Source organism: Grammomys surdaster, unplaced genomic scaffold, assembly GCF_004785775.1.
Source record: "Grammomys surdaster isolate TR1022 unplaced genomic scaffold, NIH_TR_1.0 149, whole genome shotgun sequence".
NCBI classification, from domain to species: domain Eukaryota; kingdom Metazoa; phylum Chordata; class Mammalia; order Rodentia; family Muridae; genus Grammomys; species Grammomys surdaster.
In genome coordinates this window covers 3,363,101-3,389,818 of record NW_021604607.1, presented here as the reverse complement: position 1 = coordinate 3,389,818, position 26,718 = coordinate 3,363,101, and the positions used below count along the sequence as shown (strand labels likewise).

Sequence of the window (26,718 nt, the reverse complement as noted above, 5' to 3'; positions counted from 1 at the left end):
TCCAGTTTCATGTAAATGACCTTTGTTGTTGTTGTTCTTGGGGACACTAGGTCTTAGAATGTTTGTCTTTGATTCTATTTCTCTTATGAAATAGGACAGAATCCGCCATTAGAAGAGAAGAGATCACAGCTGGACGACTCAATATCTCAAGAATTCTTGGATATCACAATTTATTTACTGAACGAGTTAATTCACATTACTTCTATTTCTCTTCTCTCCTTCTTCTGTTCCCTGCTTCCCCCTTCTACCTCTTACCCGGCTGCTCATCTTGCTGCCCTCCTGGACTTTCAGTTCCCCTGATTTAACACTGGCTCCTATGGGGCACGATGGTGTAATGGGAAGGAGGGCTCTTTGTTATAAGTAATACATGCAGTAAGCATATCATCTGAACTGACGCCGAGTGGATGGCGTCAAGCCTATTTTAGCAGTTCGGTTTTGAACACCCGGTAGAACAAGTTTGGTCCAATAAAAAAGCTGGATTCCTTCCCTTTTAAGAGCTCTAAAGACACTGGTTACTTTATGCAGAGGGGTAGGGGACCGTGCCTTTTGTGCAAGTGATTCAGAGAGAAGGATCACCTGGCTGAGGAGGGAGCGTTGCTTTTTAGGTGTTTCCCCCTCATCGCCGTCCACGTGTCCCTATGATGTGTGGAGAATGCCAGGGAGAGGCAAAGCGGGCGGTTTTTTGCGGGAAGCTAGACCAGCCTCCCTCGTTACATAGGCTCGTCCTCTGCATTGCATCCGAGCTTCCGTGATTTGCTGTTCTGAGACTGCAGATTTGCATAGAGCCCCTGGCTTCACCAGCGTGTGTGGTTTTTCAGTTATTTTATTTATTTTTTCTTTCTATTTTTCCTTTTCCTTTTCTTTTCTTTTCTTTCTTTCTTTTTTTTTAATTTTTTCACCTCTTCCGCTCCTTCATCTGCTCCTGCTTTTCCTCTGCTGGTTTTCTCCAGTTCGATCCCTGCTGTCTTTACAAGGGTGCCCTCTTCCCTCTGAACCCATCGCCGGGCGTAAGTGTCAGGAGGCGGCGGACTCGGAGATTGCCTCTGGAGCAGGCGATGCGCGCCGCTGCTTTGCGCGCTGCCTGGGGGAGGCTAGCGGGAGCCGGAGAGCTGTCCAGGGCTGAATGGAGGGAAGGGGTGCCTCGCGTCCATGGGGTCTGCTTCTCTCCTGAAAGGAGGCTGGACCGGCGAAGTGGTCTCCCTGTTCCCCACGCACAATGCTAAATGGATTTACCTAGTGGATTCCCGGTGGATGGCTGTCATGTAGAAGTGAAGACCCTCCGGGAGGAGCTTTAAACAATTTCCAGGCTCTCCAACCCCGGCACACACTCTCGCCCAAAACTCTTGGGGAGTATCTCTGGAGAACCTGGAGCCCTGCAAACCTGGGAGCAGCCACCCTCTCTGCGCTTGCTGTTCTTCGGGGCTGCCTTTTCCGACAAGTCCCCCTGCCAGCTGCATTCGCCTCGGCTATGTTTTGGATTGTTTGGGGTGTAGGGCACGGCAGACTCCAGGACCCCGAGAAGACTGTCCGAAGGAGGGAGAGGATGGGTGCCCTGGCGCGGTGAGGCGGCCAGCCCCGCAGCCCACCGCGAGCCGCCGGATCCCCGGCTTCCTCTCCTTTTCTTGTGCCCCAAACTTTGCCTCCCGCGGCGGCTGCCCCTTGGCAGGCGCCCCGTCATGTACCAGAGGATGCTCCGGTGCAGCGCCGAGCTGGGATCGCCCGGGGGCGGCAGTGGCGGCGGCGCAGGAGGGCGCCTGGCCCTGCTCTGGATAGTCCCGCTCACCCTCAGCGGCCTCCTAGGAGTGGCCTGGGGGGCATCCAGTTTGGGAGCGCACCACATCCACCATTTCCATGGCAGCAGCAAGCATCATTCAGTGCCTATTGCAATCTACAGGTCACCAGCATCCTTGCGAGGCGGACACGGTGGGTCTGCAATGCCAAGTTCTTGCAGGTTATCCCCTGGCTCTTCAACCCTGCACTTGCTCGCAGCGTCTCGGCCCTTAAGGCTCTAAGATATGGGAGCCAGAGAAAAGGGAGGTGCATTTAGGTGTGCTTGTTGGGAGCCACTTATCTCTTTGAAGACAATAGAAGGGGATGGGTGAAGGCAGCGCGGTTGTTTGTGGTGTGGAGTGGGAGGGGCGTGCCTGGCCGAGGTGCTGGGAGATGTGGGCATCTAATAAAGGACCAGCCTGGTCAGGGAGCCTGGCCCCGCTGGAAGGGGGCGTCTCTCATCAGAAGGTCACTCAGTGGCCAGATGGGGCGCCGCGCTCCACAGAGGGACCTGATGGAGAGAGAGGAGGGCTCTGCAGAACCTTTTGTCTGTGCAGCGCTGCCCCACCTCCAGACCATCTATCTTCCCTGGCCCAAGCAGTGAGTATTCGAACCTGTGCATTCCTCCGAAGCTCTGCTCCCAGACTGCAGTGCCAGGAAAGAGGTTCCAGGACGAGGCACCCACTCAACAGGAGGCCAGTCCCTCTTGCCCCACTTGTGTTTTTGTTGGAGAAGGCAGCAGTATAATGAACTACCCTCTTTGATCCTGGTCAGCTCCTACTGAACACAGAGTTCTCCCTGGAAACCATCCTTTCTCCGCTACACACACACACACACACACACACACACACACACACACACACACACACACGGCCAAGTTATTCTCTAGATGCAATGAGAATGGTCTGAGACTTCAAAGACCCTATCTCCCTGAAGATCAGGCTCCTGAACACAAGCCAGTCTGGCTAGCTTCTTCCTCTGTGCTGCTCTTTCCATGGAGTGCAGGCTGCCTGGGCTAAGCCAGGAGTTCTGCCTGGAGGAAGAGGAATTTGAGAAGGGACTTGTTTTCCAGTTTGTTAGAAAAGAGCTGAGTGTAGAGAAATGCCTTGTGAGCTAGTATCCTTTTTAGATGAAAGCTATATCAGATTCACCGAATTGCCAAAAATAAAATAACAAAATCAGCCAGAATTTTTTTCCCTTTTCAGTACATGTGAGGCTTTCTTCACTTAGTCTTTGTTTTTTCTGAGTGTAAGACCTGCTCATTTACCCAGCAGGCTGGGAATTGCGATCACTTTCTTTGGCTGCTCTTCCATCTCTTTCTTGCAGTCCATTCACCTTTAAGGCTTTGCTCCTTGGATCCTCTGCCCTCTCCCATGGATTCCCCCTCCCAGGGGAAACTGTTAGTACTATGGTGTTGGCCCCTTCTCCTGGGATGGACTTCCTACCTGGGGACCACTGTGAGTTAGGCATGAAAAGCTACAGCATGATCTAATGTACCGAGGTCACCCTGGCAACCCCTCACTGGGAGTGGAATAGTGACACACTTTACTTTGGCTCCAAAGAATTGATTGTTTACTTCACTTACCTGGTTCTCCCAGGAATTTCTTTAGAGACACCTAGAAAAACCTGAACCAGGACTTCCTATAAGTATCAGAGGGCAGATCCCCAGGCAACAGTAATCAGTTTCAGGTGCTCCTTTTGCTGACTCCCTAGATGCTGGGGAGCATACTGCTACCTTACCTGAGTGTAGTCCTCAACCACTGCCCTGCCTTTGTGCAGAACTATACCACTCCCGTGGGAGGATGGAGAGCCAGGGCACAGGAGGGCCAGACAGAGAGTGGGTGGGTGGGCGTGGTGCACCAGATGGGGGTATGCGAGGGTGTGGGAAGGCTAATTGTAGCAGTGAGGTGCTATGAGCTAATAATCTCATATGCACATGAGTTTTCTGTGGGTCTGACTCTGCAGTGACCAAGTGATGAAGCCTGAGAATGGGGACAGGGCCTGTGGAGGTGACAGAGGACAACAAAGGCCCCTGTAGCAGTTGGACACTCCTTTCCAAATGCAGCTTCTACCCCAGGCCGACACCGTCTGGTGGTCTTTGGTAACATTTATTTCCCTCCAGAGTACACTGATTGTCTGTAGGTGAATGAAAAATCAGGCTCATCTGTCATTGAAAAAAGAGAAACCACGATGGGCTGGTAGAGACAGTGCATGGGCCACAGTTATTCTTTAGGGTCAGAGAATTTTCTTTCAGAGATGCTATTGATGTGGCCACATTTGTTTGTTAAACCTCCCTCCGTCCCCACATACTTGCCACTCAGAATTTAAGGTCCTAAATAAAATTCAGGTGTGAAGTTTTCACACTTCTCCCCTCCCTTCTCTAGAAAAGAGAATTCTATAGAGAACAAGCTAAGAACACTAGGCTGAAAAAATCAGCATCTGAGGGTAGGGCACTCTGAAACCAGGGTGTGCAGGAAGTACAGAGGGGCCCAGGGCAGGGCAGGTAGGGTGGTAGCTTGAAAGAAACCTAATAAGAAAGAGGTGATGTCGAATTTGTTGGGTCAATAAGCTTGATGAATATTTAGCTAATTATTAGGACAAAGGGCTCACAAGAAAGAATTGCTGAGCCTAACAGATGAGAGAGAGAGAGCAAAGCACAAAGGTAAATGACAGCGTGATAAATTTCTACCAGGAAACGAAGGCAAATAAAAATGAGGCTTCGTTTAAAATCTGTGACTCTTGCAAATGTGCATGTGTGGACATATACATGAGCCTGTTTGATTGTATTAGACTTTCTGAGAGGCATAAGACTGTTTATTTCTTAATAAGGAGTACATACATATATGTTTAAATGTATAAAAGGAAAGGAAAGCTTAGGTAGCATATTTTAAGGAAGAAAATTTAGTCTCTTATGTTTTAGAAACTGCTGGGCTGAGGATTCAGGTTCATTCTTCTTCATTTTCTTCTGATGCTATGCTTCGTTTGCACTATTATGAGGTGTCACTTACAAGGTTTTTGGGTGCAGAGGGAGCTCATGTCTACCACACATGTCTTTGTGCAGGCTGACCCAATTGCAGAGACTGTGGTGAGGATTTTCTTGAGTGCATATATATGAGGAGCAGATTTGGAGACAGTTTCAACCCCTCCCATCCCCAATTTTGTATGAATTTAAAACATAAATGGTGAAACAACTTCTGTATAAAATTATAGTTTTCTAGTTAAGTCAGTGGCGAACTATGTAACTGTAAATGATAAGAAGCAAGCCTGCTCATAATTAAAGCCAACTGGAGTCCAGAATAAACCTGTGTGCTCAGCCAGTACTGCTTTTGTGCTGTGCCATATGTGCGGAGCATAAAATGATGTCAGTGCTATGCTCAGGTTCTCGTCTCGGCTCCCACCACTCCTAAGCACCCATGTTCTGCATACTTTAGAAAATTAGCTTAAAGCCTCTCAATATTTTCAGAAAATGCAGAAAGGAGAAAGCATTCACAGATCTTACCAACCAATGTCAGTTCTTCACCCACAAATATGAGCTCTGGATATTATATTGCTGGGATGAGCTTACACTATTAAAGGGCAAAAGAGTTTCTCCAGGGGGAAACGTAACAGATTGTAAAGTGGGGTTTGTATTTGAAAGAACTCAGTGACATTATATAAGGATAAAATTCATAGCTGGAATTTATAACATATTCTTCCAAAGTACTTTCAAGGCATATGCTAAAGTTGTAAGAGTAGTGGTGAGTTTGAGGGAGCTTAAATAGCATTTCTTTGCGTGTATGTGCAAGGCTACTGAGACATTCAGGTCAGAGATGGGCCAAGAAATGGGGCCAATCTCTTATGAGAGTGAAAGAGAAATTACAGTCACAGTTTTCTGACCCCATAGCCCAGAGCAATCCCATGGTCTCAGAGGCTTTTAAGCTGAAGTAGAGAAGGTTCTCCATGAGGCTTTATGGCTGGTCTTTTGGAGTAGAATTTATCATAAATAATCCAGCCACCAGTTTTGTGTCCAGTATATCTCAACACTGGTATGTGCTGCATGTAAGATCCACTCAGTTGGTGGCCCACTGGTGTCTTCAATAACTCTGCTGTGGACTATAACATACTTCTTGATAGGAACTTTCTGACTTATTTTGGATCACAACCAAGAGGATTAATTAGGAAAACTCCTCACTATATTCTACCTGGATGAAGACTGCTCTGGTCATTAATTACTGTAGGTGACTGGACACTTTTCAACTCTGAATGTTTGGAACAGGTATTGCTACTCCACACTTGTACTGTTGACACTAAATGATGTCACTGACATGTTCTGAAGAAGATGGTCAGTGAATAGTGTTGCAACAAGTTTTTGAGACATTTATGTTCTAAATAATCCTGACAGCCTAGAGAAATCTTGAGTTTGTCCACAAATAATAATATATTTATGCTTTAGATTGTTTATCCATTTGTTGAATAAATACACCATAAATGCCTCCAATGAGAAAGCATCTACATTTGTTTGTGTACCAGGTACCATTGAGGGATACAGTATAAGGAGATAGATGGGGGAGGGGCCAGCTAGGGGGAGCCAGTGTGTACTTGAAGTCCAATCATCACATTTAAACCTTAGCTCTAAGTTTATTTACTATAAAATATCAATCCTTAGGCAAATCAACATAATTTTTCTTTGAAAACAGGTAGTATCCAGGCACAATGATAATAAACAAAACCCTACAATGTTTATCCACATGTCATCTGGACTGCATCATAAAATGGTCAAATAAAAATATGAAACTGAATTTTATCACCACTATCTTCTATTGCCTTAAATATTAATGTTCTAGAAAGATTTTTTTGCACAGTTCCCATTTGTCAAGTTGCTGCTTATACTTCTTGTAGCATAAACACATTTTTTTATTTTTCAAATATACACTGGACTTGTTTTATAAATAATTTTAAAATGGAAAATTCAGTTGTTTAAATGTACACTAATGTGTAAATTATTTAAGCAGTTCAGTCTGATGATAATAATTCTCAGAACTATGTTCATGTGAAAATTTGGCCATTGACACTTATTGGACTTGTGTAAATTTACAAAGCTAGTTTTTGTGAACTTATAAAATGAAAATGCAATCATTTTATACTAGAAATATACTAGAAATAACTAGACTAATTTGTTGTTTTACTAGAAACAACAAATGAGATCATGAACTTTGAATTATACAAACTATAAAAGTTTTATAATATTAAGCCTAGTAAGCAGTAGATATGTATAAAGGCAATCAACTGACTGAGTTCAAGGCCTGATCCTGCCAATTATTAACTGACTAACTTCTGGAATTGATTATTTCTTTAAATGTCAGCTTCTTTCAACTCTAAAGTTCAATGAGAACATCAAGTCTCACTTAACACTGCCATAACAGAGCTCTAAGCAGCCTGAGTGAATCAGACCGACAGGGTCATGGAGATAGGGAAATGGAGGTAGAACCCATATCTTTCAATGCATTGTCCTCCTTGTTAAATATGTTTCCTTGAAGCTCTTGGGAGGTCATGTGCAGTCCTGGTCTAGTTCATTTACACTTTTACCTGTTTACTTGATCATCAAAGGTTTAAAAGTGGGTGTTTAATTGAGATTAAACGTATCTGTCAGAACAGATTACATCACTTGTATAGAAAACCAGCCAGCCACCCTTCCTCTACTTTTATCTATACCAATAGTTAACCATCAGAGCCCCAAATATTGCTCTACCTTGTATCTGTGTTTTATGACAAGAATGTATTTTAGTATGTTAGCAATCTCAGTAGCATACAGCATGCTTTTATTGTTTTGTCAATCAGAAGACTATAAGACTTCTTGTCGAAGAGCTCCATAATAGTACATTCTCAGTATCAATTGAACATAAGAATCTTTTTAATTCCTCATGCTCTGATTGTCTTTTCCGGAGCTTTATTGATTCTAGGCATGCTTGCCCTACTTTTTCTGTTGCTACGATGAAATACCCTGACAATTGAAACTTAAAGGACAGGGCTCACAGTTTGAGGATAAAGTTCATCATAGCAGGGATTTCTGGCCACAGTAGCTTAAGCAGTTGAACCAGTTACATCCACACTTGAGAACTAGAGAACACTAGATGCTGGTGCTCAGCCAGCTTTGCCTTTTTTGTAGTTTTGGTTTTCTGTAGTCCAGGACTTATAAAGAAGGCCTTTTAAAGAATAGCCTTTTAAAATATTGCAAAGTGCTAGATTTTTGAGAGTTAATCATCAACACTGCATCCTTCAAGTTTTGACAGAATGGAATGAAAACAGCTATCTTTGCAAGTGCATACCCCTATGGTACATTCACATAAAATATCTCATTTCATCATCTGTGCAGCCTTGTCAGGGTGTATGATCATTATTTGCTGACAAAGAAACACATTCAGAGAGATGTTTCCTGCCCCCTCCATGGCCACTTAATTACTAAGAAGACATGTTTCTTTTGCTTTTTCCATGACAGGTGTGATAAGGCAGTGCTTGGAAAACTGCCATCCATGTCATTGTCAAAGACCTGAACTATGTCCAGTCATTACTCTCTAATTCAATTTTCAAAAGGTTGTTTAACATTAGCCAAAGAAGTATAGCTAACTCATACCATTATTAAAATTTTCCATATGTGTGTGTAATTTCCATATATATATAATTTACATTGAAAAGCATATATTTGTTGGATACCACAACAAATGATGCTTCAATATATTTTATGTACAATACAGAGCAAGGAGGTTTTTTTTTTACTCATTTATTATTTACAGTCCAGACTTTATCCCCTCCTGGTCCACCCTGTGACTGTTCCACATCTCATACCTCCCCTGCCTCATATCAGCTGGTGTCTGCTGCTTAGTTGGTGGCTCAGGTTTTCACCTTTTAGAATTTCAAGTGAAAATAAATGAGAAATGCATTCTAGGAATTCTAGCTAATCATACATTGTTAACCAAGAGCAAGACATACGGTGGAAATGGACTGATAAATAACCCTTCAAAATCATGTTACAGCACTAGTCTCAGAGTATTATAATTGAACATCAGTTGCACTAAAAAGATTTATGATTAAGTGATGCTGAATCTCAAGCAGAGTTTCTCCCAATCATCAAGTGTAAGATACATATGAAGATTCTAATGTTTTGACTACTAGACATAAAGCTAGTGAGATTTGTTACTGGGAACCGAGGCAATGCAGAGAGGCATTTGCCTAATGTATTTTCAAAGAATCTGTTTCTGTACATACTAGATTTTACGAAAATCCTGTAAGTATTATAGAAACTCTTTTTCTTTAAGGGACCTCAAGTTTAATGCCTTGTATGATCTGAGCTGATCATTTATTTTTTATACAAACGTTAAAGATTTTATATGTACCATACTTGGTAGTTGGCTGTTTAAAAATATGTAAGTTTCAATAGTAAGAAAAAGTATCCACAATTTCTGAGAGTTAACAAGCAAAAGTCTGAAGCAAACAGTAAGACAATGCTTCATCCTGTGTATAACGTGCAAGGTGGTGGAATTTTGTAATTTAGCCATTTGTGTAAGGCTGTTTTGATTATATGCATATATTGCAATTATTTATGTGGTGCAGACTGTCTGACTGTTAGTAACCATCTGGTCATCAGCCCCATTTTCCTCAATGACTGCAGAATTCAGAGCAGCTAAACACAAAAGATAGTGGAGATTCTTCCTTAGACAGGCAACTTCCAATTCTGAAATATCTAATTTACGTAAAGACTGAATTGTCTACAGTGGGAATTGTTACAGGGTTTAACTCGCATCACTGTGAGTCACTGTGATATGATCTAAAAGTGCAGTCAGGACAAGGGTGGCAGCCATGACGCCCTCACACAAGCCCATTAGCACTTTCATCTGAGCCTGCAGTTATACATTTTAAAGAACTGTGGTTTTCCTGATGGATTCTACTTCGAAGTTTTACAAGATATGTCTCTATTGCTGTGAAAAATGCTTTTGTTCATGTCTGTGTATTTATGCTATCTTTTGTGTAGTTAGGTTTTCAGATGATCCAATGTGTTACAATTTGACATAGAGAAATAATTCTTAGCATTACAAATTCTGACAGGTCTGTGTTATTTTGTATATAAGATATATATGTAAACTGAATTTTCTATTTGGTTTGCAGGGATTGTTTTATAATCTACTTCTTTTACATTTCATATCAGTTTCTCAAAATCATATCATATCCAAACATTTATGCCTGCATAGTCATTGAAAGTTTATCAGTTTTTGAACTATATATTTCTAAAGTTGAGTGAGATATTTTCCTTAATATTCTAAACTACATCTTCTTTAAGTTATAGTTGACATTTTCAATATTTTAATATGCTGTTTCAGCCATTTTTTCATGTCTACTGACCAAGTGATATTCTATCCTGGAATAAGTTAAATAGTTATTTAGTTCCTATCAGAAGGTGGCTAATTGGTCATGCTGGTAACCAGAAAACTTGTGTATTTGTTTTCCCTTTCCTTGGGACTTGTTCTAAGTAAGGCATACAGTCTTGGTTCACCACACTGCATGCTAAAGCATAACTCTATGGAAGCACTTCTGATGGACATCTTTTAAAAAAGACTTGAGTTTCATATATGGAGCACCATTTAGACATCATTGTAATAGGTAAAATGTAGAGCAACAGGCCATTTGTAGTGAAAGTAATGAAGCTTTTGCCCAAGTAATCTTCTTTCAGAAGTAAAACTTTTTCCTTTTAATAACATACATTAAATTTTAATACCTTCATAGAAGAAATTAATTTAACTCTTGCTTTGTAGTAAGGAAGTAACCTTAATAGAATAAGAATTTGTTTCCTGAATTCTCTCCACTATACAGACGACAAAGAACTGTGGTCATGCAAAATAATCAAAAAAAAGCTACTTCTATCATTCACTTCTTGAGTAGTTTCTTGGTGCTTATTATATGCCAATCACTGTTCTAAACTTGTAACAAAATAGCAATGCATTTGTTCTCACCATCCTCTCACTTATATACTATTGATAACTCACTTCAAAAACAAGGATATATGGGTACAACGAAGTTATTGAGTAGCCAAGTTAACAAATCTGATGTGATGGGACCTGGGTTTGTTTGTATATAAGCAAGAACACTGGAAAGTTCAGGACTCTTATTCCTTTGGTTTCTATTTAGTAATTGAATATTTTCTGGTTTTTTTTCTCATTTACCTATAACCAGTGGTACAATAACCCAGATAAAGACTTTCCAAACTTTTAAATTAGTCTAGATTTAAGACAAGTCCTTTCTCTGCAAGCATATTATTCTTTCCTTACTTTGAATGTGTTCCTAGGCCTTGCACTTATTAACTACTCAGCAAATCCAAAGGCTTCCCTGGGCCTACTCCCTTGCCACTGTGTTTGTTTTAACAGATTTACCAAGCTCCATATCTGCCATCACATCAAGTGGAAAAGACCTATTGATTTAAGATGTTTATTAGTGTTTATTAACTACCTTCATTCCACTTGACAAATACATACCCTACTCAGTTGATAATCTGGTGATAATAGACTAATTTGCAAATACAAGCTATGCTTTAAAATGAATAGGCAACAGTTGGAATGAGCCAGATTATGTGATTATATTCCTGAGAAAACGAGGATCCCTCAGTATGCAGTTAAGTAAAAGAGCATATTTCTCAAAGTAGGTTACAGAGATAACAAACTACTTTGAGCATCTTAACTTTAAATATTTTTTAATTAAAAGGACTTTAAAATGTTAAAAATCAAATTTTATTCCTGTTTTGTATTGCCTGGACTTATACAACTACATAAGGAATGTGAGCCTGTCTCACAGCTCAGTTCTGATACATTTGGGTACTAGATTATTAGTTGGGGCAATATTCAGAAATTATGGTTAACACTTTGAGGTATACATTTCTTAATTGCATTTTTCATTTAAAATCCTTTTGTTCCTTCAATTTTGCTCTAGAGTTTTCATTTCATTTTATTCACTGATAGTGCCACTATTTATAAAATGTCTGGGAATTTCAATACAGATCTCAGCTACCAAGTTAAGAATGGACCTTGGGCTAGCCTAAAATCTTTTCTGAACTTCTACTTCTAGAACGAAATAAATCTCTTTATTTTGCACCTCAAGATCATTGTGAAGGTGGGAAACTTCATGTGAGCATCTGGCATAGAAACTGATAAATAAACTCAACTTTTCAAAGTGATAGACAGCCTCCTTCTGCCAGGGCACCTTCCTTCTTTAGAAAGGACAACAAGACTGAGGTTAGGTATAAAGCCATCCATCCTCTGTGGGGTCTTCTAAATCAGGCTTCATTCCCATATTGTCATTTGCTAGTTGATTATAGGTGTGGCCAAAACTGAAATTTATTCTTGGCATCTACTTTATCCAAAAAAAGATTGACACAGAGGGTAGCAAGAGAGTAGCATGTTTCTTGTTGGATATTTTTACCTTTTGAATACACAGACACATACACACACACACACACATACACACACTCTTAAGATTAAGCCTCTTTAAAATAGACCAGGCAAAGATAGAACACAGAGAGAAGAGGTTCAGGAAAAAGATTCCATCCTTCCTTAAATACAAAGCTGCCTTGCCTTCACCTGGATGTACTCAGGATGAATGAAATTTCAAGAAGGAAATAGTGTCTTCTGGTCCAGAGTGCTTGATGTCACTTGTTTTTAATGGAGTCACTTTGATGTTTATGCTAAAGTCAGCTAGCATGCTAAATCAAATAAAACTTTCCAGCAACTATAATCTTCCTTTCTCCTTCCCTCCCTCCCTCCCTCCCTTTCTTTCCTTCCTTTCATTATCTATCTATCTATCTATCTATCTATCTATCTATCTATCTATCTATCTATCTCCTATTTAATCTGTCTGTCTGTCTGTCTGTCTATTTACTTTTATTGTTCTCAGTATTGATCCTTTGCCTGCATGTTTGTGCATGGGGCACCGTCAGAGGCCAGAAGAAGGCACTGGATCCCATGGAACTGGAGTTATAGATGGTTGTGTTTAAACATTTGGATACTGGTAATTAAAATTTGGCCCTCTGAGAGGGCAGTAAGTGCTTTAACCATAGTCATTTTCCAGGCCTTCCCATTTAATCATTTATTTTTGAGAGACAGCTTGATAGTTTCTTAAAATATGTGAACAGTTTCTAACAGGCACCTAATATCCATGCTTTAACTGTTTGTTTCCACGTATTGGAAAAGAGAGGCTGTTTGGTGAACCACTGTAACAGGCAAAACTTTATGCCCATTCAGATCACATTTATTTCTGCTGAATGTCAACAGAGTACTATGAATGTTGGAATAGTCACTCTACAGAGTAACTCATCAACTCTGCTTCCCAGACTTCCAATGACGCCATCAGTCTAGAGTTTTAAAATCTATACAATTCAGTAAAAGAACTTCTGGGTTGACACATGAGCCTAGATCTCACCTCCTATGGTCAAATGCTTATATGTTCTATGGAGTTTGGTTAATGTTGTGTTTTTCATATGGTATGCATGACCATGAGGATCTGCCCCATGGCATAATAGAATTGTTTAGAAATCAAAGAAATAGTTTCCAGTAGAGAATGGAGAAAGTCTTTCAGAGAAGCTTTGAAGTAACTTACATGTTAAGTGTAGAGGTAGGAGTCTTTATACAAGAAAATTACCATCACCTATGCCTTATCTAAAATTATAATTTGTTTTTGAGCCTTTCACTCTGGTAATAGGAATCAAACCCAGAGTCTTGCACAGACAAGCAAATAACCTGCCTTTAAATAGGGTCCCCAGCCTTACTTCTGCATGTCTTCAAAGAAATGAAATTATATGATTATAAACTCACTTTTTCTTAGTAATACTATTCAAAAGCTGTGAGCACTGGGATCAATGATTGGTGTGTGTGTTCATGTGTGTGTTATATCTTGTTTGGCCTGGAACTCCTTCTATCCTCCTAGATTCCTTGATCCCATTGCTAGAACAAGGCCTGCAAAGGCAAGGCAAATGTGACAGCATGTGTACAGAGAGCTGACTATCTCATGCAATTTTATTGATTCAACCTACTCATTCACAATAAATATATATTTAGGTTATTACCAAAATGTGGGTATCTACACACACTGTCCTGGAAAATCACTGTGCCAAGAAAACAGAAATCAATCAGTCAGCAAGTGCTTATCAAGTATGTAGTGATTGGTGTAGTACATTGTCTTATTGGGTTGACAGACCTAAAAGTGGCTGGAAAAATCTGTTTTGTATCTCAGAATTTCATGCTGAGACAGCATACCTCTTCCTCTGCCAACTATGACAGAGACACCTTGCTTCTTAACTGGAGCAGGATCATAAGAGGAGCAAAACCATATCTTTGTTGTTGTTGTTTAATCTCCTGATAGATTTTCTGTTATTCCAGTGACCCTGTAAGAACATCCAAGCCAGTGGACACACACACTCCCTCAGGACACATTGCTACAGGAGACTAGCAAAGATTTTTTTCTTTTTGTAATTGCAAACATGTCCAGTTACATTTTCATTTTCATGTTTGTATATCACATTGGCCTTACAAAGTGTTTTCTTACTTTATCTCATTTGATATACACAAAAATCCTGTAAATTAAGCATAGCTGGTTTCTATATCATTTTGCCCACGAAGAAAGATTGTTGCTTTGGTCACTTATAGCATGTGGTCTGAACCAGGTTTATAAGCATCAGAGGGGAACTTTCATTCCTCATGTAGATTCCCTGGGTCTCAATGGGTTTCTTCACCCAAACAGGTGAACATGTATTTTGTGTGCACTGACATTAAAGGATCAAAGTTTAAGAAGCTTAATGATTCTGTGGGAATGTGGGAAACCCTGATGTCCCTTCATTCCTGGACTGTTGGACCAGGAAGAAAAAATGACTGACCTTTGTATGACTTAAAGTTTCTTGCTGTTTATTAGGGTCTTAAAAAGAATGATGTTTTTTAAAAAATACTCCAATTTGAAGCACAAACTCACTGGATTTGTAGCATTATTGAGATAACTTGAAAATAATTAGAATACGACCTGGGGAAACAGTCAGGCCAGATACATCTTTATTTAAATAATCTTGTGATGTTTTTTAGATGAACAGTGACAAGGAGCTATATATAATTAAAATACCCAATTACTTGTAGGGAATTATTAAAGAGCACTAGGAAAATTGAGATAGTCTGTCAAAAATTAATAATTAAAGCATTCTATTCTTCATGGAGATGACAAAGTAATTTATACAGATACTCTCACCAACAAAACACCTTTTGCTTATGCAGCTACCAAGTATGTTGCCTAGCTTGCAAGAGGCAGTCTCTCTAGCTCAATAATGGAGTCATCAGAGAGCTTTGAGATCAGGCTGAGATGTGTTCATAGAGTTAAATGAACACTTCTTACATTTTCAAAATAGCATTCTAATTTCCTAAAATTGAATTCCCTTCTGACAGTGAGTGTGGCTAGTTTTATCTCTCACCGTTCTTTGACAAACACTTGTACTCACACGTTTTTAGGCAGTCCCTGGAAGCCTTCTTCTTTTTGTGCAGAAGCAATAACATGCTTGTTCTGTTAGTCGGAACTTATTGAAAGATATGATTTTTTAAACTATAAACAGCCTGTAACACGTATTTCTCATAGTATATGTGATTGTACATTTAAAGTTCCATTTCTAAGTGTCTTAATATTGTTGATTAAAATGAATCATAGATTGAAATGAACTTAAAAATTAAAGTTATTAAGGTAGACTAGTTGAAGGCTAAATGACCTCTTTAAAATAATTTTATCAATCTTCAGGGTTTCAAATTATATAAGAAATGAATGAGACAGTGTTTGTAAAATGCTATACAGTTATATTTTGGGAAAATAAAAGCATTGTAATAATGCTGTAAGTTAATCATATAAATAACTTTCTGACATATGCTAATGACTCTCAGATTTTAAACTCCATAAAAATCACACAGGGGGCATATAGAAACTGTAATATGACTTCATTGTATCCCAAGAGTTATTCCTTAGAAAATTTGAGATAATGCTGAAGAATTTGCATATTAAATTAATGTTTTCAATTTGGGGAAGTCAAACATGGTCCTTGAACAACTCTCTGAGGAAGGGTTTCTGCCATGGTGAATTGTACCTACAATGATGGCTTCATAAGCTTATCCTCAGTCTCGAACAGTTTACCTAATGGACATGTCTTAGCAGAGATTGGCTTATATCCAGATAATGCTTGATGAATCTTGTCAGGAAGCTCTCGAACTGGATACTTTCACAATAGTGATCAATTACTGTGAATGGAATATTAACTAGTGTTCTAACATATTCAAAAGTGTATTACTCTTTCTTAATAAAGTTTGTAGTGCATGAAGTGTAAGCTGCCTGTATAGTTTCTCTAAAGGGTCATAGTCATTATTATTGATTGTATAGGATGCCCATAGATACTACTCATCTTTCCTATAGGGAAATATAAGTATGACCAGACACAGTTAAGTATTTCAGCCTGCAGTCTCCTTTTGTCCTCCCATTTGTTCTTCCTCTATCATTTCCAATATCCTTAGAAAGGATTATTTTAGCCTATTATACAATCTAAGGTGGTGGTGTTATTTTAAGTTAAAAAAAATGAATGTTTAACACTCTTTGCTTTGACCAATGCAGCTTTGTGGCAGGTGCTATTCCTGCATGCATTTCATCATGTCCTATTTATAACATTTTAGGTTTTGTCATGTCATTTCCCAAGATTTCTGTGCTCTAATGTTTGTGATTTTCTAATGGTAAATATTGTATGAATGTTCCCTTTCTTGGACTTATTCTTAAGTCATATATACCTTCTTAAAAATGACAGCATAATTGGATTGTGATTTTGCATTCTTTTTGAACTTACTAGAATGACAAAAACACTCTGTGAACAGGACTCACAGAACACCAAGAGGGATTTTTCCATGCTAGCAACATATGCTTAATCTTACAAATGAAGACTCTGAGACCAGATTCGGTGTTTTTCTCCCATAGCAATACTGTTTATGAGGCACCCAAATGTAAGGGAATATAATTACAACCAAATCATCCTCAGTGAAGACATTTAAATCAAATAACTCCCATGACCTTAAACGAGGATATAGAAACTAATCATGTTCCGGTTTATAGTTTAAGAATTTCTCTTATCTTTGATCTACTTTATTTATTAAAATTTACTTAAACTGAGAACATTCATAACTCCCGTGCACACCATAGGCTGACAGTTTAAATTCTGTCCTTGCTAAATTTATAGTATTATGCAGAGATTTTTAAAGTCGATTTTTAAAGTCGGAAGGTAATAACATCAGGGTGCAGAAAGGAGGAAAATGTATTGAGAACAAAGGTCTTCCAATGCAAGTCCTTGGGGAGATGAGGCAAACCCAGAGGCCGTGGCTGTGTTCTAATACTCACTGCTGGTAATGAGAGAAGGAAACTGGGTCCCTTGTACATTTTCAGCTTTTCTCCTGTCACATTCCTGGAACACTTGGAGCTCTTAGGAGTTTTCAGTAACATTCGCTATTACTCATCATCACTGTCACTGTGGAAGGGTTGGAGAAATTTGAGAAAAAAAATGATTACACCATCCATAATCATAATATCCAATGGAAACTCCTGCAAAGATTTTGGCATGTGCCTTTTTGTAGTTTGTCTTTACAAAATTAAACGTTTTGAAAAGATGCTAGTACTGAGTAAACTGTGTTAGAAAACATTTATTTTTAAAGAAAAATATATGGCTGCTGGCCCAGTTGGTATGGATCTAGAAATCCCAGCTACTTCATAACCTCATTGAGCAGGATTGTAATGAGTTTAAGGCTCATCTGAACTTCAGAATGGATTTAAGGCCAGAATTGGTTGTTTCAAGAATAAAAAGTAATTATCAGAGAAGGACTAAGGATATAGCTCAGAAGTATTGTGTTTGTCTAGTATGGTTCAGATCATATATTCAAATTTACCACAAATGTATATGTATGGCAAAACCTTTAGAATATACTAATTGCCTGTTGAGGACTACATTCTATACTATTCTACCTGTACCATAATTATTTTATCAATTATTTTGATGTTGGAAATGTCTGTTCCCACTTAAAACTGTATAATCATTGCTATTGCACATGATGATTCAGAATAAATATATATGTTAAGCACAAAATGAAAGTCATAGGTTAGAATGCTTAGTTATTTCTCATCTTCTAGCACTCATTGATGAACTGAATCCTCCTTTTACATGCATCTCTATATACTATCTATTAGACTACTCAGTAAGCATTGTCGTCTCTGAGGACAATTGATAGTGGCAGTCTGTGTCATTTATGAGTACAGAAAGCCTTGTTGTTTTATCTCTTGCTATACCCTGTTTATCTTTCCCATGCTTGAACATCTCCCCAACAGGCCAATTACACTTCAGTGTATTGCAGATACATTGCCATTTCCAGTTTACCAGGGGAGGGGTGTTCCAGAGTACAGGGATCCTTTTTTATTCAAATTAATTCATATAAATGTATTTGTTCATATATTTGATATTTATTATGTTTACTATTAGTGTGGACAACATTCTTTTTTTTTTTAGTTAAAATTACCAGACATATAATTTTATTTATGTTAGTATTAGTAGTAGGAAATTAATATTTTCTGATAGTAGAATCTATTAACACTCTTTTATGTTTTTAATTTTATTTCCATTTTTATTCTCAACATGTAGCTTTTGGAAAAGGATCTTCAGAGTGTGGCATTTTATGTATTTTTCACAGTCATGGACATTTTACTAGCATTTTCTAAGATAAATGTTGATAGAAATGAGGAGACAGAGCAGGCAGTTTCAGTCAGTAGTGAGGTGCAGAAAGCTCTCAGAAGCATAGATAGGTTCTAGAAATTTGGAGTGGAATAAGGACTGCAAAATTAGGAGAGAAAATACAGTCGCCTAAAAAGTCAGACGGGAGCTATCCTGCTCATCCTGGCCTCTGACCCTGGCTATGGTGCTGAACTGTTAGCGTGCAGCTAACCCAAATAAAATGACTAACTAGACTGATAAAGGATATTTTTCAGTTGTTATTGATTTATTTTAATCAGAAAGACTTAATTTAAATATGACCGGATGTACAAATGGTAGCATATAAGTCAATGGTAGATTCAGCTTGTTTATTTACAATTTCATGATAGTACCCAAGTCAAACCCAGGACACATATGTCTTCAGAATGAGTCTTCCTGGTTCCAACAGCTATTCTGACATCTGCTATAATTAATTTGGTTTGTCTTGAACTTTATATAAATGGAGTGGCAAAGAATATTCTCTTTTGTGCTTAGCTTCCTTGAATAAACCTAATACTTCTGAAATTTATCAATATTGATATGTATACACACACATACATATATGCATATATATACATGTATAACATACATTATATATACACATATATAATATACATAAGATGTACATATATAATATACATTATATGTATATATGCATTATCCCTTGTTTTGTTTTGTTTCTTATTCCTTTGAGCAGTTGTTGCGGTACCTCATGATGGGTTTATTCCTGTGTGGATGAACATTTGGTTTCTCTCCAGTTAAGGACTACAATAATTATAAACCTTTTAAAAAATACTTTGCAGATGTATTGGTTTATATTGAGTGTTCAAAGGAAATGGAATGTCTAGGACAGTCATAGGTACAAGATGTGCTGGGTTCTGCCCCAAGCTGTCCTAGGGCCATTGTACGATTTTACACTCTCTTCAACAGTCCATGACTAACTCAGTTGATTTCTATCCTTGTTATATGTTTATTATTATTATTATTATTATTATTATTATTATTTAAAAACTCTACCTTGAGATTGCTTCAAACTATATTGTAGGTATTCTTGCCTGAGGTTATACCAGGATAAGCATTACTAGCTAGAATTCCTATGCAAAGATAAGCTTAGGAATTAGAGATATGTACCAGAAATCACTGTTTATTTTATGGTTAGCATTACATAAATAAAAAGGGTAATCAACTAAAATAAATGAACATAGAAATAACTCACTTTGTGCAAAAAGAATTAACAACAAAACAAATACCAAAAACCTGATGTTCATGATGCTCATCCTCAAACTGTGCCGAGTAACGGGAGGGAGGGTTACGAGTGAGCACCTACAGGCGGCCTTTAATCATCCAGGATGATGAGTTGCAGCCTTTAATGGTCCCATCTTCTCCACTGTTTGAGGAAGCTTGAAGCAGACACCCTGCAATGTCTCTTTATGATGAGATAACATCTTAAAAAGTTAAAATACTTAGAAGAAAGATGTAGTTTTATATGTGCCATCTTCAGATATTATAAATCAATGAACATAGTTTTATAGTTTTAGTTGAAATCACCAGCATTAATTCAATTTACCTTTTCGTACAATGTGTATGTTAATCCACATGTTAAATATTAATATTGGACTATAATTATAAATAAAATATTTTTAACTATAAGCAGCAAATTCTCCAATCATAAATACTAAAATAAAATAGCATGACTTCTTTTCTTTGTTTTGATGAAAAATGATAAACTCTGTGAGCTCAAGAAGGGGCAGATGCCTCCTTTGCACTTCTTTGGAAAAATATACTCAAACAACAGACCAGACTTTAAAACTCTCTCAGCTAAATATATTTCTTCCAGACATTTGTTTATTTTCTCTTGAAATGCTAATCATTCTTATTTATTAAAGTCTACGGATTACACAGTTGTCAAGAAGGAAAAGTAACATGTTGACATTTTGGCTTTTAAGCATGTTCACAAATATCAGATTAAGCTCAAAATGAAGCATGCCAGAAATATAAAATATCAAGGCAAGAGTGAATTTTCTGATATTAATTCAAACATGGTGTCATCACAGAGTTGAAGTGGCTCCTCATAAAATAGTTCTGAAATTATGAACAATCAGACCTTTTTCTGATTCTGAATTCCAGATCATTATTGAATACGAGTGTTAGTAATAGCTGTTAATAAGATGCGTCTTGTGACTCTAACATTGAGCTTTTACTTGGGTAGACCTGGAATTGAATTTCAGCTTTGCCTGGTACTATGGCATTAGACAGACTCCCTCAGATATAAAATAAAGGCTGTACCAGCCTATCTTTGTATGGTATTTGAGTGACTATGTAAACTGCTTTTCATTTATGCACTAGCATACTGTAATCTCGCTGCCCTTGGAGCCCAGAAGACTGCTATTTCGCAGCCTCTCTGTGGGACTCAGTGGTGAATGATGCAAATATCTTTGCTACCCATTAACAGCTTCCATCAGTGCAGGGGACCTGTTGTCTAAAACCTGCAGCCCAGGTGTCTTTCTGTGTGACCTGCCTTTCTGCTCTCTCAGCAGATGGGAGCAGTCTCCAGCCCCACTTTCCAGTGAGTCATTCTTTCCATGGCACCCATTACACTGCTACATTGTTTTCTCCTAAGTCTGATTGTTCTATCTTCTCCAGCTTTCCTACTTTCTCCATCCTCTTGCTCTGCCACCCGAATGCACAGATTCTATTTTGGATCCTCTCCTTTCTGTCTACCTTCTCTTTTTTAGCGATTTCATCAGGCATTCTCATGTACATTTCTCTAGTCCCAACTGTTCCTGTGGATATTTAAACCAGTGCTGGATATCTTCCACCTGAAACTCTGGGCAGCATTTCACAGACTAAAAATAAACTGTGAACACCTTCCACACAACCAAAAACTTTTCTTACAGGGTCAAACCTAAAAGCTAATGTAATTCAAAACCACCAGTTAAGGACAAGAATGCCAAATGTTAAGTAGAGATGGCTATAACACTTCGGGAACCATCTGGTATGAGGAGGAGTGTGACCAAAGCAAGGGGGACATGTAATAATAGATGATTGAGCAACGGAGACAGGCATGGCTTATAGAACTACTGACTGTGCTGTTCGAGGCTGTTCAGCCTAGGTGTTTGATGGGGGCTCTGCCCTTGAGTGAAGCTGAGGAAGTTCAGTTCCAAGCAAATCAACTCAATCTTTTCCCTGTCTACTCACTTGATTCTGGTCTTTGTGATGAAGGCTTAAAACATTTTAAACTTTAGTTTCTTTGTCCCCATTTCCAGTTAGTATTGCAACTTCTCTTGTCTTCTAGATTCTTATTGTTATAATTGGCTTTTACTCCTGTGTCCTTTGTTTAGAAGTTGACACAGGTTTCTAGTCTCTGTGCCTCTCATATTCTACTCTACACCACTTACCATTGCACTTTGACAATTGATTTCTTCTTCCTGTCAAAGTTACTTTAGAGTTCAAAATCTTAAATTTTAGATCCAAAACCATTATTCTTGTCCCCAATTTCTATTTTGGTGAGTGTGTGTGTATGTGTGTGTACACATGTACCATGACCTATATGTGGAGGTCAGTTGAAGGCATTTTTATGAGTGAGTTCTCTCTGTTCACCATGTTGGTATCAGATACCAGACTCATGTGGGCAAGGATGTACCAAATGCTTATCCCAGAGGTCTTTGCCTCCAACTTTTACATAGCTTTTCAGCTCTTTCCATTATGCCCAAGTTATAAAATCATCCAAAAATTTACATTGAGCTTATACTTTTTTTCCTGATTCTGCCAGAAGCTACTTAACATGTATGATAGCTGTATGTCAAACTATTTTTATTTAAATGAAGGGTTGCTTCCTTCAACATGGTAATTCATATGATTTTTCACCTTGCTCCAATATATATTTAATATGTTTCGTTAATGAAAACATACACAGGTATATTTTGAAATAAATTTAAAGAAATTTAAAGCTAGAACAAATAAAGATGTTAAATACTTCATTTTTCTTTTAATCATGATATTTTTCAAAGAATCGTTGAATGTAATAATCTCAACTATTGGCTTTGTACTGGTTTAATTAAAGAATGTGAAAATATTTCTCTGGTGTTCTAGTCACTGGTTTCCTGATGGCCACTTTGCTTTACCCACCTAGCATCTATTTGATATTACTTTGCATGATGAAGAAGCTTCCTCATATTTTTCATTAAGAATATATATTGATATAGCAACATCACTTGTTATAATTATACTCCTTGGATCCCACCCAGACTAATTTATTATTCAGGAACTATTAGCCCGAGTCTCTGCCATTTGTAGTTTAACAAGCTCTCTAGGAGAGTACTGTATGCTAAGGTTTGAAAATGATCATGACTCAAGCAGGGGCTCTCTAGACAACTAGTGTGACTCCACAGTGATTCTTTTAAAGTTCCATGAGGAATTTGACCCTTGGGCTGAATCTTGGAAGAGCGTTGTTTAATTGGGTTGTTTGATTGTCTGTTTGTCTGTTTTAGTTCTGGTATTCTTCTAAATTCTGATATACTCTGTCATACAACTACTTCTCCTTAGTTTTTCAAAACCAGACTTAATAATGAAAACTGATACTAAAATTTTTTTATAGCTGGGAACTATTACCATTTTAAGGGATTACTTTATCTGAGGGTGAGAAGAGTGACGTGGAGGAGGACGATTTGGGTATAATACTGCTATGAAGAAGTACGTTGTCTTTAGACATAGTAATGTCATTCAAAATTTATCACTGGAATGTTCATCTACTAAATTGTGGTTTTGATGATTTAATTTTTAAAGAATTACTGTTTCCTATGAAGTGGGATGAGTGACTACAAATATAACTCATGGGAAAATAAAATAACCATGATTTATGAGTAAATTTTTGGCAAAGGCAAGGAAGGGAGATGTTTTAAATTCATTTCCTGCCTTTGCTCATTCTTGTTAGTTGGCAGGTCTAGAGATAGATTAAGGAGCTTCTCATAATTACAGAGATACATAATTCTATAAGAGTTATTACCTAAAAAATACCTTGTCTAAGAAATCACTATTGCCAATTTTTCATTTAAAATGTGCATACTTAAGAAAGAAGGTACTTTCTAGCTTTCTCTTTTAATACACAAACATTACAGATGCTTCTTTAAGATCCAAGTTCATGAATCCAACCCCTTTGCCTCTATTAAACTTAACACAGCAAAGGTGTTTGGTGGGATTTTTGCTTTCACTCTGCTTCAGCAGATAATTGTTGCCTGTAACAGAGCTAAGGTGATTAAAATTGGTGGCATTAGTTCTCTTCGTGGAAACCTAGCTAAGCCTTATATCCGCTACACCACAGGACTTGCGATGACCATATAAGCAATTGGTATCTAGTCCTTATATTTCTAGACTAAATAAATTCTACTTGGAAAAGCATATGCCTTAGACTTGGTTGAGATTTATTCTGTCTCTCTGTCTCTGTCTCTGTCTCTGTCTCCCTCCCTCCCTCCCTCCCTCCCTCCCTCCCTCCCTCCCTCCCTCCCTCTCTCTCTCTCTCCTCTCCTGTATAGTAATGTGTGTTACTTAATGTATGTTTTAATACATTAGCTTGTGAACTCCTGTGGCTTCTAATATAGTACAGTCATTATCTCAATGTTAGGACATTTCCATTGCTGGCCTCCACCTCCTAAAACCCTTCCATGCTCAACAGCAGTCCTTTCCCACCACTCATGTTCCCCAGGCTTAAGAACCTACATCTCACCAGACATGAAGGGACACACCTTTAATGCCTGTACTCAGAGACAAAGGCAAGAGGATAATTGAGTTTGAGACCAGCTTGATCTGTGTAGTGAGTTCCAGGACAGCTAGGGCTACACAGAGAAACCTTGCCTTCAGGAAACTACTACTCTCCTTTTAGTACTGTAGACCTGCCTATGCCATACTTGTTCTCTGTCAGGTCTGTGGTCATGAACCAAGACAAACCTGGTTTCTGTTGTTATTATATTTCAGTTTTCTGACCAATGCACAATCATGTTCCATCTGTAGAATGAGATTAACAGATATTGCAATATTTTTAATTAAATGAGGTATTGTTTTCAAATCTCTTAACTTAGCATCTGGCACATATGCTCACAGACATTAGTGAGCTACTTTTAGTTGTTTGATTTTTTTTATTGTTTATTTCCATTCTGTTAGAATGGGTCATAATATTACATTATTATATAAAAAAATAAAGGTAATATTAGAGTTACTAAAAATTAAGTTGAATTATTGCTGACCTCTATGATTTACTATAATTTAAAATAAAACCAAATACAAAATATTAAATTTCTTCCATTATCAAACACTTTCAAAGTTAGACAATAATCAGTCCTTTTCCCAAGCTACTACTAGTTGGAAAAATACCTTCATTTGATAACTTTGCAGTACTTTCTGAACTTTAATTCAAATCTTTAAAACATTACTCTTTATAGTGTCTGTATTTTAAAGGTATGTGTTGTGTCCCTGGTCCATCCAGTGGAGAGTATCATTCTTCTATGTTTCCTAAATGTGGACAAAATACTCATTTAATTCCTGTCCTAATAAGGCATTTTATATTCAAAAGCATAAGCTCTATTTCATTGATGGTTTCTTAGATTTATGGATATGGACAGGAAACCAAGCATTGACTCAGTGAAGGAATCACATGGCATGTCTCTGGGCTGTTTCTATGCCTCTGGTATAGAGCCATTCATTCCAATGACACATAGTCTCTCATATTCTGTTTTGTTGTGCACCGTCTCTCCTTGAATTGCTCATGGCTGAGGGCCAAGGCATGCCTTTGTTCCAGTGGGCCTGCCTAATGTGGATGTTTACATGGTTACTGGCTTTGGCACTTTGGCTTTACAGAGTGATGATTTTCTCTTTACTTTCTCGGCTTTGCCGTTGTTAATAATAGGTCCTGAAAGGCCGAACCCTTTCAGGATGGCAAGGACTTAATTTGCCACCACAGATTTTTCTACACAACTTCAGGGCTGCAGTAATTTGGCATGACAGAAGATGTGCACTGCCAACAAATTATCAGAGGGGAGAGTGGCTGTTTGCATCACATGGCATTTGATGAACATTCCATTAGTTTGGTGACTACTCTGGGTATTTGTACTGATCTTTTTCTGTCCTCACCAGAGCAGACTCCATGATCTCTCCCGCTCTGTGTCCTTTGGTCAGTTTTCTTGTTTCACTTCACATGTTTGAGCTTAATCCTGCTGCTAAGATATCCACTCCTTTCCTTTCTGCTTATTACAGACTTTGCCTCCTCTTCTGCTGCTTAAATCCTCATAGGATTCTTCCTACCTCCTGGAAGCCTTTCTCAGATAGTCTTCAACAAGTTCCATTTATCTCTTTCATGAGTTTACATGTCAGTTGATTTCATTGCCAAATCACTTGTCACTTTATTAAACTGTTGACAATATTTCATCAAATTACATCTGGCTATAGATATTCGTTAGTCAAGATAGTATACTAACAGTAATATGCTGGGGTTTTTTTGTTTTTTGTTTTTTTGTCAAACTCCACCCCCCATTTACACAAAGCATATGTGTTATATAAAAAATTTAGGTATAAAATCAAATCAAAATTTTAAAGATAACTTTCACCTGATTAAGTGCAAATTTTTAGAAATCTTGTCATTGAAGACTTTCTGGATTATAATTGACACACTCTTGAACTGACAGCTTTGAAAGCTGATCAAAATGTGAGTTTCTTCCTAAAGTCCTAAGCTATTTATTCCATCTCTTCAGGATTGTACAGGTTTTAGGAAGACACCACTGGGGGGTGAGGACAGGGAGACCAGAAATGGGTAGAAACTCAAGCTACTCAGGAAAGTGATGGTTTCTTATTACGCTCTATTATTTACAGATCTCCTGTGGTGAGAGTACCTTTACCTCTAGGTACAAGAGAATCTATGTGTTGTCAGTGTGACTGTGCTGTATTGTCAGCACAGAAGTTTGAACCTTATATAGAACTATGGGAACTATGGAAGTAAGGATAGAAAAGACAGTTAAGCACTGAACTTCCAGCTTGAGAGAGAATGGGTATGACAGCAATTTACTCTGAATAAAAGAATTTCAGCACAAAGAAGAATCTGGGCTCTAAGCTTCCTTCCTTCCTTCCTTCCTTCCTTCCTTCCTTCCTTCCTTCCT

The 26,718-nt window shown here is 38.2% G+C and overlaps 1 protein-coding gene across 11 annotated transcripts in view; it reads left to right on the top strand.

Annotated features, from left to right (window-relative positions):
• The window catches only part of Nrxn1 (neurexin 1), a 1,062,527-nt gene that overhangs the window by 631,482 nt on the left and 404,327 nt on the right, over positions 1-26,718 (top strand). For 2 of the 11 annotated variants that reach the window (XM_028765073.1, XM_028765072.1), the window contains exon 1: positions 1,677-1,923. The exons of the other annotated variants lie outside the window; for them this stretch is intronic. In XM_028765073.1, coding sequence (XP_028620906.1) covers positions 1,677-1,923 — 247 coding nt within the window. Of the gene's footprint in view, positions 1-1,676; positions 1,924-26,718 lie in introns of those variants that run through there. 11 annotated transcript variants of the gene reach the window in all.